The sequence below is a fragment of the Amblyomma maculatum genome, chromosome 3, assembly GCF_055883805.1.
Source record: "Amblyomma maculatum isolate TAMU_Amacu chromosome 3, ASM5588380v1, whole genome shotgun sequence".
NCBI classification, from domain to species: Eukaryota; Metazoa; Arthropoda; class Arachnida; order Ixodida; family Ixodidae; genus Amblyomma; species Amblyomma maculatum.
The window spans coordinates 78,865,635-78,878,812 of record NC_139346.1 but is presented as its reverse complement, the minus strand read 5'-3'; the positions used below and the strand labels follow the sequence as shown (position 1 = coordinate 78,878,812).

At 44.0% G+C, this 13,178-nt stretch overlaps 1 protein-coding gene across 3 annotated transcripts in view; it reads right to left on the bottom strand.

Annotated features, from left to right (window-relative positions):
* LOC146195037 (uncharacterized) overlaps window positions 1-13,178 on the bottom strand; it is an 82,296-nt gene that overhangs the window by 18,624 nt on the left and 50,494 nt on the right. For all 3 annotated transcript variants that reach the window (XM_084597658.1, XM_084597659.1, XM_084597657.1), the window contains exon 6: window positions 8,767-8,829. In XM_084597658.1, the coding sequence (XP_084453784.1) occupies window positions 8,767-8,829 (63 nt within the window). The remainder of the gene's footprint in view (window positions 1-8,766; window positions 8,830-13,178) is intronic.

Below are 13,178 nucleotides of genomic sequence, written 5' to 3'. Positions count from 1 at the left end.
AAATGTCGGTACTTTCCTCTTGCCGTTTCGATCGCATCAAAGTTACAGAAGCGCTATCAATTATGAAGCTGTGAGGATCAAGCGCCACACAAGGAGGACGCAGGAAAATGACGCAGAGAAAGAGCTGGAAAAATTAACGTTTCGCGCATTGATAACACGGCGTGTGGAGAATGGAGAGCGTGGATAGCATGGCGCATAGAACACAAAGAGACTGGTCGGCGACAAATTCTTCTTGATGTTTCTGCTGGTCACCCGAGGTATCTGGCTTTGGCTTCTTCCGCAGATGTATGGGCGTCAATACCCGGACCGAAAATCATCAAAAATCTTCGGCCTGAGCTTCCAGACTGAGGCACCGATGTTCTCTGCCCCGTCCCACCTCCCGTTATTTGCAGCTTTTGTGACGCGTACACCACCTCGGTGACCGAAAGCAGGCTGCTGCGCCTCCACCGATGCTACTGCGACTATGTGATGTGCGCGAACGATTGGCTTAACTGGCATGTCCATGCTGCAGCACGGAGGCCTGCTGTAGATGCTGCCGTTGACCCGGCACCTTGATTCGGGAAGCAGCCAGAACCACGGACTCCACCGAAGACCAGCCACACCCTCTCCGTCGAACACACAACCTTCCAGAAAGACACGAAAATCTGATTGGACCCTTCCTTTTATTTTTAGACTATATTCCTGGTTAGTTTTCGTTTGTTTTTCACACTTGTTCGTGTTTATTCCAAATTTTCAATGTTAAATTACATTTTTTTTACGTGCCACCGCCTCGTGTGTGAATCTCTTACATGAAGTCCCTCGCACCTCAGAGAAGCTTATTCGTTTCCACTCGTCGACTCCGTATTATTGATATTCGCACTTATTGGGCCTCAGAATAATTTGCTACAAAATAGAAATTCTGATAAATTTGTCGCATTGTTTTTATATAAGCAGCCAAGTGAAGTTAGGAATGCGGCTCTAAAAATGTATTTAGAAAAAAGGATGAAGTTATGCCGTTGCGGCACGCATTCATAATTCTGATTTTCAATACATCAGATGAAAAACAAGCGGGAGGCTTGCTGTGCCAATTTAAAGGTAAGAAGCTGGAGCCATTGAATCAAGAGCTAGGGTTATGCACACTTCAGAAAGAGAACGTAAAATGATTGTTTCGGTTTTTAAAGAGGTATTTTGCGACTGCTGCGGAAAGACGACACTGATTCACCATGACATCGAGCTGACAACTCCATCTGTGTACAGGTCCCCCAGATAAATCCTATCGTAATAGGCCACATGGAGCGAATGTGTCACTTGCGGAAAATGGCACAGTCTTCCTCGGCAGGGCAATTATTGTAGGCTCTTCGACTTCAAAACTTGAGGTAAAACATAGAAAGAATGTTAGTCATATTTCATTTGTACGATAGATGTGACTCGATGTTACTGGGACGGTCCCCTAATGGTAGCTGCTAGCTACTAGCCACGTTCGTTTACTCATTTTGAACAATCCTCCTGCTCAGTTTTGCACGGAGAAATTTGCCGTACGTGCACTTTATCCAGCATAATGAAAAGCATTTGTACGGATTTTTTTATTTGGCACTTCATATTAACGACCACGTCGCCTTCTGATCGAACGCTGAGAAACGTTATGTCGGTCATTAACAGATTGTGCAGATAATTTTGATAAGACATGTCTCACTGTGAACGTGTTAAATGTAAGTTAGGTTAGCAGAGGTAGCCACCATCGTGAACTAGCATGATTAACCAAATGAGGTGATGGCTTTCTAGAGCCTCGCTGTATGCTAACAGAAATGTGTATTCCTTTGTGATTGCAATGTCTTTAGGCGATGAACATCCGAATTCGTAGCCCGTAGAATTGACATACATATAGCTCAAGAAAGTACGTTTCAACGGTTAAACAAGCCTTAAAGGGACACTAAAGAGAAACATGAAGTGGGCTTGCATCGATAGAATGCCAATTCTCGATGACAAAAAATGAACTCTTACTGAAAACAGAGCTATCATAAGGTAGTAAAGTGGAAGAACAGAAATATAGGTATCGCCGCCACAGCCGCAAAGGCCGAGACTCGCAACTACAAATCACATGACGTGCTAGGGATCCCGGAGGCTGACAAATGCAAATTACGTTGCCCGTTTGAATACAGTAGTAGGTTTCGTCGGCGAAAAGAAACTTAAACGTTGCAAGGCAAATACAAAAATGTACTTGGAGGCGCCACAGGCGCCCACTTCAGTTTCCCTTATATTCCGGCTCAGGCACTTCGTGCGTGCTCGGATAGTTTCGTTTTGGGCCTGCCTCGCCTGAAATACGAGCTCAAAGCAGCAGATATGCGCCTGGCTCGTTCACATTTGAGCATTCGGTGGCGCAAGCGAGTGACATCCGTGCCGTCGACGCGCTCCTTCCTTCACACCTCTGAGCCAACATATCGCCGCCGTCGCCGCTTCGACGGCGAGCTCTCTTTAATCCTGACCTGACCGCTCGACTTCAGCTACGTACATCACGAAAAGCATACATATGCTAAGTGCCGGAGGAGAACGCATTATTATTCAATGCCTCGAGGCACTGCAGATGAAGTTATGTGATGTTAGGAAAATAGTGAGAGACCGGAAAGCGTGGCGGGACATGATCAATAGGGTCACGAAGAGTCGGACACGACTGAACGACTGAATTGAACTGATTCAATTGTTTACTAAATCATGGCCCATCTGACCCACATACTGTGGCAACAAGAGCTTCAACGTGCTATTTGCAGGCATCGTAAACAATAGGGGCGTACTTGCCGCTAATACCAAGGAAAGCGTCGATCTTATTCCAAATGTCATTATTCCCCTATTACGCCGGTCACTGGGCGAAAAAAGCGCCTCAGATAAAAAGTAAAAACTGAAAATACCGAAGCACCTCAAATACATTAAAAAATCAATTTTTAGAAGAAAGAAAAAGCGACAGCGCCACCGGGATTCAAACTCATTACTTCTTGCTCCGTACCGTTCCACGCTAACCACTCGGGCATGCCGAGATATAGGAAGCAGGGAAATCTTTCTGCATATTATATGTCACTGTCCAATTTATAATGGAACTACATGCTTTCATGTTTCGAGGTGTACAAGCCATTGCTGCCGGTCTAAAAATAACAACTTCTTGAACATCGGAGCATGCTGCCTGCTCTCGCGACTTGCAACTAATGTTCTGGATGCCTATGTGTGCTATATTGTGCACTGGAATCATTTTAACATTTGGAATTTCACAGCGCTGGCCAATTCAGGAGATCCGGCTCTTCGGTCATGCACTGCTACCGTGGACGTAATGGGCTGTTTGGATTGATCCTTCAACATCGGGCTTTCTGCCGTCTGTTCCGGCGGATATTTTGTCGCGGCAGAGTTTTCAGTCGTTCCCGCCACCGAGTGTTCAAGTGTAAACATGCGAAGGCCTCCATCTTCACCCTGCGGAATCGGCCGCCCATATCTCATGGACCCCTGACACGTAACCAGCCGCCCTTCCGGTGGATTATGTCGAACCGCTTTACGGATCTCGTCCATTCGTCCGATTCAAATTGAATCAGGTGGTGCTCCTTTGTCTTGCGATTTTATCTACAAGACGGCGAAAAAGTTTCCTAGGCTATAAAACTCGGCACGTGTGGAGATGGATGAGATATGGAGACAGTGAACGAAGAGAGACTGCTTGTAGGTGTATGGCTTTTGAGGAAGCCGATGAAGCGCGTCATGCTCTGACCTTTGAGGCGGCCATGTATCCCTCATGTATGTAATGCATACACATGGATTTCCAGCTAAAGGTCACCTTGAACACGCCGTCGCACAGCTCTTGCAATGGCGCTCTTTCACCGCAGTTTGTATGCTTACTTTCTCATTGTATCGTGGCGTCTTGAGTCTTTAAGGATTTGACAATAAACGTCAATAATAATAAGCGGCATATATTAGCACCTTACAAGCCTAAATTAAGGACGAAGAACATTATATGATATCTGCGAGCGAGGTATCGTCGATGCAAACGAAGATAACTTTAATAATGTTCTTCAATTTGAGTTAAAACGCTCATTTATTCAAAGTGGTCGTCGGATGCAGCTGTTAATTTATCGACACTGTGACGAAGTGGCTCTCGCGCAGCTGCTTTGGGCTCATGTGTGCCCCAAAATATCTACATGCAGGTTCCGAACAAAAGCTAAATATTAGTTTAATACCTTCTTATAATTCAATATCATGTGAAACTTTGTAATGTCTCTCAAAAGGTCACGCAATCGATTTATAAAGCCTCTGGGACTGACACCCCATGGCTGACTGCTACCGTAAGTCCACTCAAGCTATCTAGGTCTGATTCGTCGCATAGCTATGCCCTCTGGCGGCGCGCGTGCTCACACGGCCCGCCAGCATGTTCGCTCTGTCCTCAAGCCGCGTATAATCTACCAGGCACAGTTTCAACGTCTCACCCGCAGACAGTGGAACTCTCTTGAGGCTATCAATCGTGAGGCTATGCGTGCCATAACGTGTCTCCTCGTCTAACACCCATACCGGTACTTCATGAGTATGCCCAGTTAAATACGTTCAGTGAATTCATCGATCTGCGGATGGCAAACAGAGCTCGCAAACAGTCTTTACAACTCCATCGTTTAAAGACACTACCTCCATGGTCGTACTGCCAGCTCACGGACCATTTCCCCACTGCTTCCCCGTCGGTATCATCCGCACATCTGCCTGAAGGGTGCATTTTATATACCGATGCATCACATACTGCAGAGCAGGAGTTGCTTCTGTGTATAGTCCCTCTCATCCGCATCTCAACACTCACGTGACATATACCGCGGATACGTGCACCCCTCTGGCACTAGAACTTCACGCCATTTACAATCCCATTTATTCCCTTCCGCTCGTTCTTACATTTAATGCAGTTCATCTTTACACCGACACTCTCACCGCCCTTAAACAAATTAAGGACATTCGACGCACTATCCAAATAACACAGACTATTCACTTGCTCTGTTCAAAGTACCCACGTCCTGTGCGCATACACTGGATTCGCGGCAATGCTTGCGATCCACATAATATTCAAGCGGATGCTATGACGCACATAAACACATCGAGATCTGCCAGTGACTGACAGATGCCTTCACTGTGATACTGCACCTGAGATCTGTGATATGCGTCCCTTGTTGTGGACGTGTCGAGAAATGGCTTCAGTTAGATAACGGCTGCTCATGAAGGTGGGAACTGTTGAACTGCGATTGTGATTACAAGAAGTGGACAATGGACAACCACTACACCGCCAACCTCTGCGAATACCTAAGTGCAACTGGACTTCCCTCCTCTTTTTAACTTTCTATTTCCTGCATCCCATTCCCCCTTTCTCAACTTATACCTTGTGGCAAACTTTTCGAAAAACAATTTAGAAACCCTTATTATTTATTTCAGGGTGATATCTGAAATGCGCAAATCTCAATGTCCTTTTTTAGCTTTTTCTCACGCTGAGACACGACAGTTTCAAAATCAACCCTTTCTCTAGATTCATGGAGTTGTTTTTGGAAAAGCTATCTCATATGAAGAGTTATCCCTGTCGTCCAGTAAATGAGGACGCAAGGGATTACGTAATAGAGCCATTAAGACTCATGCCAAGGTTTGCATCTGTTATCAACACAATAGAATATTTTTAGTGTTTGGCTTGAAGCACAAGTGGAATTTCCATAAGTCCTCTGCGATGAACAATAACACATTAAGCTTCTAAATCCGTAAATGATATAAACACCGTTATTTATATTCCCCTTCCACACATACGTGTAGAGCCCAATGAATCTACTCAGTGAGCGTTCGGTGTGCATGTGATTACTGGGAAGACATATGGCATTCCATACGTAAAAGGATTGGCTTGTGTACAGCTTATTTTCGGCTTGTGTAGCATGAGGTATACGAAGAACGCATTTTAAAATTAGTATAGCAATTACGATGCCGCTGTAAGACGACGGAAATGAAAGCAGCTTACCCTGCTTTGTTACGATGATATCGTCATCAAAAATAGCTTCTTTACAGCACTTAGGTGCAGTATTTGAGCCGGGCGAGAATTGTTTAGTCTTTCTGCCTAGCCTCTTTGATGTACTACCTGAGAAAACATGTCTGGTCGTTTCTCTAGGATTGAATTTTCTCGAAGGATACCGTATTTTAACACACCAAGAAATAGGGACTAAAGGCGTAATCTTCAATGAACGTAACCACTACACGGAGAGAGGGGAAAAATGCAAACCCTGAGGCTCAACGTCCATCGCTGTCTTTTCTGTGCAAGTAGACCCGGAAGACCACTCCAGTAGCTGTGTGTGTTAAGCTTGCATTGATGATGACGTTGATGCAACATAGAAAACAATATGCTGGAGTGTATCTGGTTCATTAATGCTTTGAGAGTGGGATTCCGTTTCTCCTTTGTAATCGAGCTGTTATCAAGGGAGAACGATATGGTGATGAAACGTTGTAAGTAGAGCCACAATAGTTTAGACAAAGAAAATGCTGATCGGGTCCCTAACCAGGACACCTATCACGAAAGCCGCTTGCCCGAGGGCCGCCTACCAGCCCTCCCACGTTGGCTGAAATATTACGTCAGTGCTATTTTTATAACAATCCCATATCATATAGCAGAGGTTTTTCTTCTCTCCTGAAAATGTGCACTGCACATAAATGGAATCCGGATGAATGGTGTGAATCGTAGCTGGGGTATTAAAATAACGTAATTTGTTGCCTTCAAAGGCCACACTATTCTCATTATTAAGGACCCCTAGCAAGCCTCAGGCATGTCCGCCTTTTAAGACGGAAATGCCGCAATATCGCGAAATATGTTGTCAACAAAGAGAGTAAGTCTAAATGGATAAATGAAAAAATAGAAGGATTCCGAGGAAGGAAAGCTCAGAGCGAAGCGTAGGTGCGCTCGTTTCTTTTGACTGCCTGGTGACCTTACAACCATATCACCAGAACAAACATTTGCCAGCAACTTTCCACCCAAAGTACGAGTGAGGGACTGGGATTTTTGTTGCCCGGAAGAACAATGTGACAAGTCCCCCCATTTGTCATTAGTGCAATGGCCAGAAAGCATAGTGCAGCTATGTGCCTGGACCAGCAGAGGCGCAATGGGCAGGCCAAAGTCTCGTGAGTCCAACTGGCAAGATTAGAACCCAGCCTTTAGAAAAAGAGCAATATGGCACGGCTGGCACGCCAGTCATCATTTGTCCCTCCCTTGTCAATTGGCAGAATACTTTGTTTTATCTTATCCTGAGAATCTCGATATTTGTCGCAGGCAATGTTTGTACAGTGGTACAAGCTAATAGTTGTACAAGCTTCTAAATACTCTACGGGGCGCCTAATTTGGGTGCATGAAATACTTTCCGTACTGTATTCGTTTTTGAAAGCATTAAACTTATTTACCTTCCTGTAGTTTTGATAGCCACGCTAGTCGTATATATTGACATAATGGTGAGCTAATATATTGGAAGTAATAGTACGGTTGGCAATACTTCCTTTGAAGCTTCAAAATAGGCTGTAGGGTAAAAGTATATCTAGTGCATTATTTGGTGTCGCTTGGCCACTAACAACTCAGTTGAAACTTTGCCTCATAAGCCGTACTTGCTGAGCTAACTATCGTAGACAAAATAGCGCCACCAAACTGAATTAAACCACTTTAAGAGGGGGTCCTGTGCTCTTTTCACTGCAACTGCCATGGTGACCTGGCTCTGCAATTTGACCTTCTGCCACCCCGATTAGAGGCGTGTCTTGATGTCACTAAGATTGATCCACTGTGAAGTTGCGCTACAGATGCACTGGCTTGGCGTCTCGCCGATGTGTACGACATCAATTGAAAGGCAATAACTACATCTTCGCCCGTGTTTGAGCCTTTAGTCTGGGCACCATAGAGGTCCTCTGTCAATAAGCTTCTTTTCATATAACTAGGTTCTTTTTCTCTCTGCTCTTTTCACCATTTGTCAGAGGTAAGAAGTTTTGATTTATTGAATAGGGTAAATGAGGGGCGCACTGCCACGCTTTGATTAAAGGCAGCATGAACCTAAAGCTAGGTTCCCGCGTAAATTTCCTTTGCGTGCTTCTAGAGTGCGCTTTGAGGCAGAATCAAAACTCGACTGCAGGGTCCATATTTCAATAGTTGCTAATTGGAAAAGAAAGCAGCGAGTACTGCGGCTTATGTTGCCATATTACACTCGACAAGGTCATCGAAATATTTAAGTTTTCTGCTGCCTGGTCTGTAAAGCTCTGGGGTGCAGAATGGCACATTCAACCGACTCAACACATGCAACCCTACTTGTTGTCGTAATAAAGATCAATGAGAATTTTAAACCAACCTCAAATAGAGCAGCTTTTTGTTTCTTCCAAAGTAGTACTGACCGAAAGTCCTAATCTTATTGTAACGCAATAAATACACGTATAACCTTTGAATTCTATAGTTGAATGCATTTCCGTGTCTCTTCGCGTATGGATGATTTTCCTTCGCGCTGCACAAAACGCATCGAAAGCTACGCCTTAGCGCCTTTTTTCACTTCCCCTAGACATCAGGCGTGCAATTACGCAATATTAAGCTGACTGCAAGCTTAACAGATTTTCATTGGCGTACGCACAGTTCTTCCAAATACTACTTCCGAAAGCTACCACAGGAAACAAGAAAGTAAAATCGTGCTCACGAACCATCATCATGCAAAGCAGATGTGTATATTGCGCACGGGTTCAAGACAGAACAGCGTAAAATATTTCAAAAAATGTTAAAAGTACATAATATCAACATACATAGCAGGGCGTATTCGTCGGCATCGTTGTACCGTCACATTCGGACCTGCATCCAAGGGGTTTCTGTGGGAAAATGAAGCCAGGTTATATATATGGGTGTGTTCAGATGGAAACAGTAAACGAGCACCCATGAGTATATTTTGTTTGCAATCAAATTTTCGTTTGTGGTGGGAAAAAGGTTTCGACACAAAGCAATGACTTTAGTTTTGCAAGATATGGCGTAGTTTTCTTGGAAAACAAATCGTGTATCACTAGAAGCGGAAAACTTCGTTTTTCCATTTCAAACGTTGCATGTTTAGAGACTTGCCTCTTACGCACTAAAATTTTGTGGTCCAATATTTTTACTTACTAAACCTATCATACATTTACTTACATCAAAACTTTTAAATTTTCTTTTGTTTTGCAGTGGATTCAGTAAATAATTGCAAATTTTGCTTAAAAGCAACGCGCCTCAAAAATGTCTATTTTGAGTATTACATGATGTTTTTAGTTGTTTGTATTAAAACGTTTTCGTCTCATTATGCAGCTTATGGTCTCAACTTCAGAGAAACATTGGAGCTTTGTACTACTAGGAGTTTTCTCGAGAACGCATCGACTCGCACAAGAGTGGAAAGCAGCAAAAAAAGGGGCAAATTTTATTAAGTAAAAAAAAAAAAAACACTTGATCACCATTTTGTGCTAAAATTACACAAAAAATACTCAGTACCCGACAAGTATTCACGAGTGAAAACGTGTGGCATTATATTGTCTAAAATTATAAACTTAAATACAAAACTGAGCGCTCGTCCTGAAAATGGCCAATATTTAGCCCTAGTTCTGGCACGACTCAGTAAAGTTTGGCTCTGAAACATTTTTTTCATATTATGCGGAATTGTTATTTTTTCCAATAAAAATTGAAAACTCTTGAATTGTCCTTTCTTCCCCCGTATTATCTTGAATACAAGCGAAATTACAGATTATCTAAAAGGTAAAAACTTGGAATCATATTTAAAAAATCTATCAAAATTTCTATATTTATTGAAATGGCCTAGAAACAATCCTAAGAACATTAAAATGTTATGCATTAAAAATATCCATTATCTAAAGCAGAAGTATAAAAGTAAGTATAAAACTGAAGGAATAGATGTTATTTGGCTTCCCCTTAAAAAGTAGGCGCCAAAACTTCAACTTAGTATTTGCTGTATTTAGATATATTGTTAAGTTTTTCTTTACACATTCTTTACTCATTATTTTTAGCGAAGGCAAGAGAAATGGGTTCCACCAGAGCGTCGAAGGCGTTGGGAGCCGCTCCAGAGGACACAAGTGGGACAAAGATGACGGACATAGCCGGAACGACGGTATCTTCAAGAGAGAAAACGCTTGGGGAGCCGGCGGCAATTCTACTATGAGGGCCAATCTACGGCTAGAGCTTTTGATATCTCACCACTGTTCATGTCGGGAGTTGGGCCACTCTGTTGTAAAGAGTCAACACCTAGAAAATGTCATGCGCAGACCGAGCTAGCACCGTAAATTCCGTTCTAAATAAGTGACCAGCAATCTCTACATTTATATAACCAATACAAAGTGGAATCAACGAATCTCCCCCTACGCCACGACGTTCTGTCCCGAACCAAACATAATTTTATGACCGAGGCGACTCTTAAAATGTGAGCTCATTACGTAAACTGTAGCACCCATGTCCACTAAGGCTATAACACAAACTCCGTCCACTAACGCTTTCAGGCGGTTCTTTACCATAACTACAGGTGAAGAATTGGCAGTATCGATAGACCTGGCGACCGCACCACCATCGACCACTTACGATAGTTTCCCGGGGGCGGTTAGAGGCGGCGGGGAGAGGGTGAAAATCAGGAGCGGTGAGCAGGGGAAGTCAGGCTTCACCAGAAGCTGGAGAGTAATTTCGTGGTGGTGCATAGCGGTAGGAGCCCGAAGAGGGTAGAAAGGTCGGGTCACGGACTTCTGGACTCACATTAGATCATCGGTTCGACCTTTGGCGCTGGTAGCATGGTTCCTGATTCCAGCGGCCGCAGAATCTGGTTATCTGGCCGAGCATACTACAGCGATAACATACTGGTGGTTCGCTAGCACGCTCCAACTAATACTCCTCGGAAGTAAAATCGAAGCGATCAGCAAAGTCCAGCCGCTGAAGTCGTTGAGGAGGAAGTGACGCGCTGTGGTTGGAACGGGGGAGTGGAGCGGAGTCGTAGGAGTCGTTCCAGGGTTCACAGACAGGATGAGTGTCAGCGGTAGTACCCCAAGAGGTGGAGCGATCGATTGGAGCTGCCTGCAGGTAGCAGCTGTCAGAAGAGACTGCACTGCGGCTCACATCTTGATGGCGAGAGAGTTCATCACGGACCATGTGGCGAATCATGTCGGGTAAATTCGGAGGCTGATGAGAATGCTGATGAGAATCCACGCTTGCAATAGCGTGCACTTGAGGCAAATGGCTGAACATCGGGGTTATGCGACGCAGCCTTAGAGCTTTGAACGTGCGACAGTGCTTGATGATGGCCTTGGGAGAATACAAGTCACCTTTTGTGATCAAAAAATTATATACGTTCTCCGCCATGCCCTTTAAGCGGTGACCAACCCTGTCTCCCTCAGACATGAGGGGAATCGCCGCTTTGCACAGTTTCAGGACCTCTTGAAAGTGCGTCGTGAACGTTTCCTCAGGCACTAGCGCGCTGGTGTAAAGTCTGCTCAGCGCATATGCATTTTGCCGTGGTATCCTCGAAACGACTGCAAATCTCCTCTTCGAAGTGGTCCCAGCTAGTTAAAGAGGCTTCATGGTGCTCAATTTAACTCAGTGCTGTGGATTCCGAAAAGAAAACAACATTCGCCAGCTTGACTGTTGCACCCCAACGATTATACTTGCTAACCCGCTGGTATTGGTGAGCAACTCATCTAGAGCTTCGCCAACCTTGAAGAAAATGTCCGCGGCTCATGCTAATGTGGCCAAGCGTGTGCCGCTGGGCCTGGCTGACGTGTGCCGCCATCTTGGATCATTGTCACGGTCAAAGGTGGAGTCCCGCAAGTCGTAGGCTCGAACAAGGTAGAAAAGGGTCCGTGGTGATCGTTCCAGCACTTCCACCACACTAATAAGGTTTATTTACAGAGCACTTCTTCACCTTAGCCTGGTGCGCTAACGGACAGATGGTGGTCTTCTTCTTCTTCTTCACACTTCCTCTTATCTCTCTTCAGCGCTGCCTGACAATATCTTATCTTTGCAATATCAAAAGGTTTCTCCGTGGTTATAACTTGAATTCCGGCTTGCTAAAAGGGTTGAGGATAGCTTAAAATAGAATAAATTCCCCATTTTCGGCAATTTCATGATAGAGCACTAGTGGCGGTGCAAGTTATTCTCGATGCTGTAAATTTATTTTTTCTCGGTTATCAACAAAATTAACAAGACGCCCGGCTACACATTCGCATTCAGCTAGATTGCTCGATTTAGTACAGGAACTAAAGCAATAAATTTGGCTCATCAGTGTGACGTGCCTTCTGCCCACTTCCTGCAGCCGACTATCTGATAGACACATTCTTTATAAGAGATAGCATGGGCACTGGGCAACTGCGTCGGTGTACCTGGGTCCGATCCCGGTCACGCCTAACCCGTTTCTATGGTCTCGAGACCCAAGACACACGTTTGCTGTGAGCTAAAACCATCCCATGGACATGAATGTAATTTACTTAAGATTACCCGAATCCCGCTAGTACCACGTTCCTATACAGCCTGCGCAGTTTTGCGACGCCAAACTACACAAAATTCTTAAAACAGGCGATGACAAGACATTTTTAGTCTTTTTTTGAGGCGAGATGCAGCAGTCACTAAACAAAACAAGGTGCTTAACCGGAAAGTAAGCACACAGCACTCATAAAACCTGTGAATCGCCTTATAAAGCTCTCGGTGATTTACGTTTTGCAGAAAGACAAACTGCAATTTTCTACAGAATTTTTAGGAGTGCTTTTTATTCCAATTTCAACATTAACATTTGTAAATAAAATAAAAAAAGCTATGAATGAATACTATATCAACATAATGACAGAAGCAGTGCGCGATATAGCTTGTCCTAAGAGTTTAAGGTAGAAATAAGATACATGAAATGACCTGCAGTGATTTTCCCGCAGTTAATCTCAGGCTACGACTCACTGGTCACAAAAAAAAAAAAACAACCCTTTGAAAGCTTTTATGTACCCGTGTTTATGTTTCCTCGTTGGCGAACTCCGGGAGGTGTAAAGACTCCTCTCAACCAGGAACTATGCTGATCATTCTCTTCATTACACAGTAAATTTTGCCTGAAGTTTATGTTGTTACGTCATATCGACGAGAGTCCGTTAAGCAGAAAGAAATAGAATCCGTTCGTAAAGTAACATTTTAAGCTAATTTTTTACTACATAGAACGGAATAACTT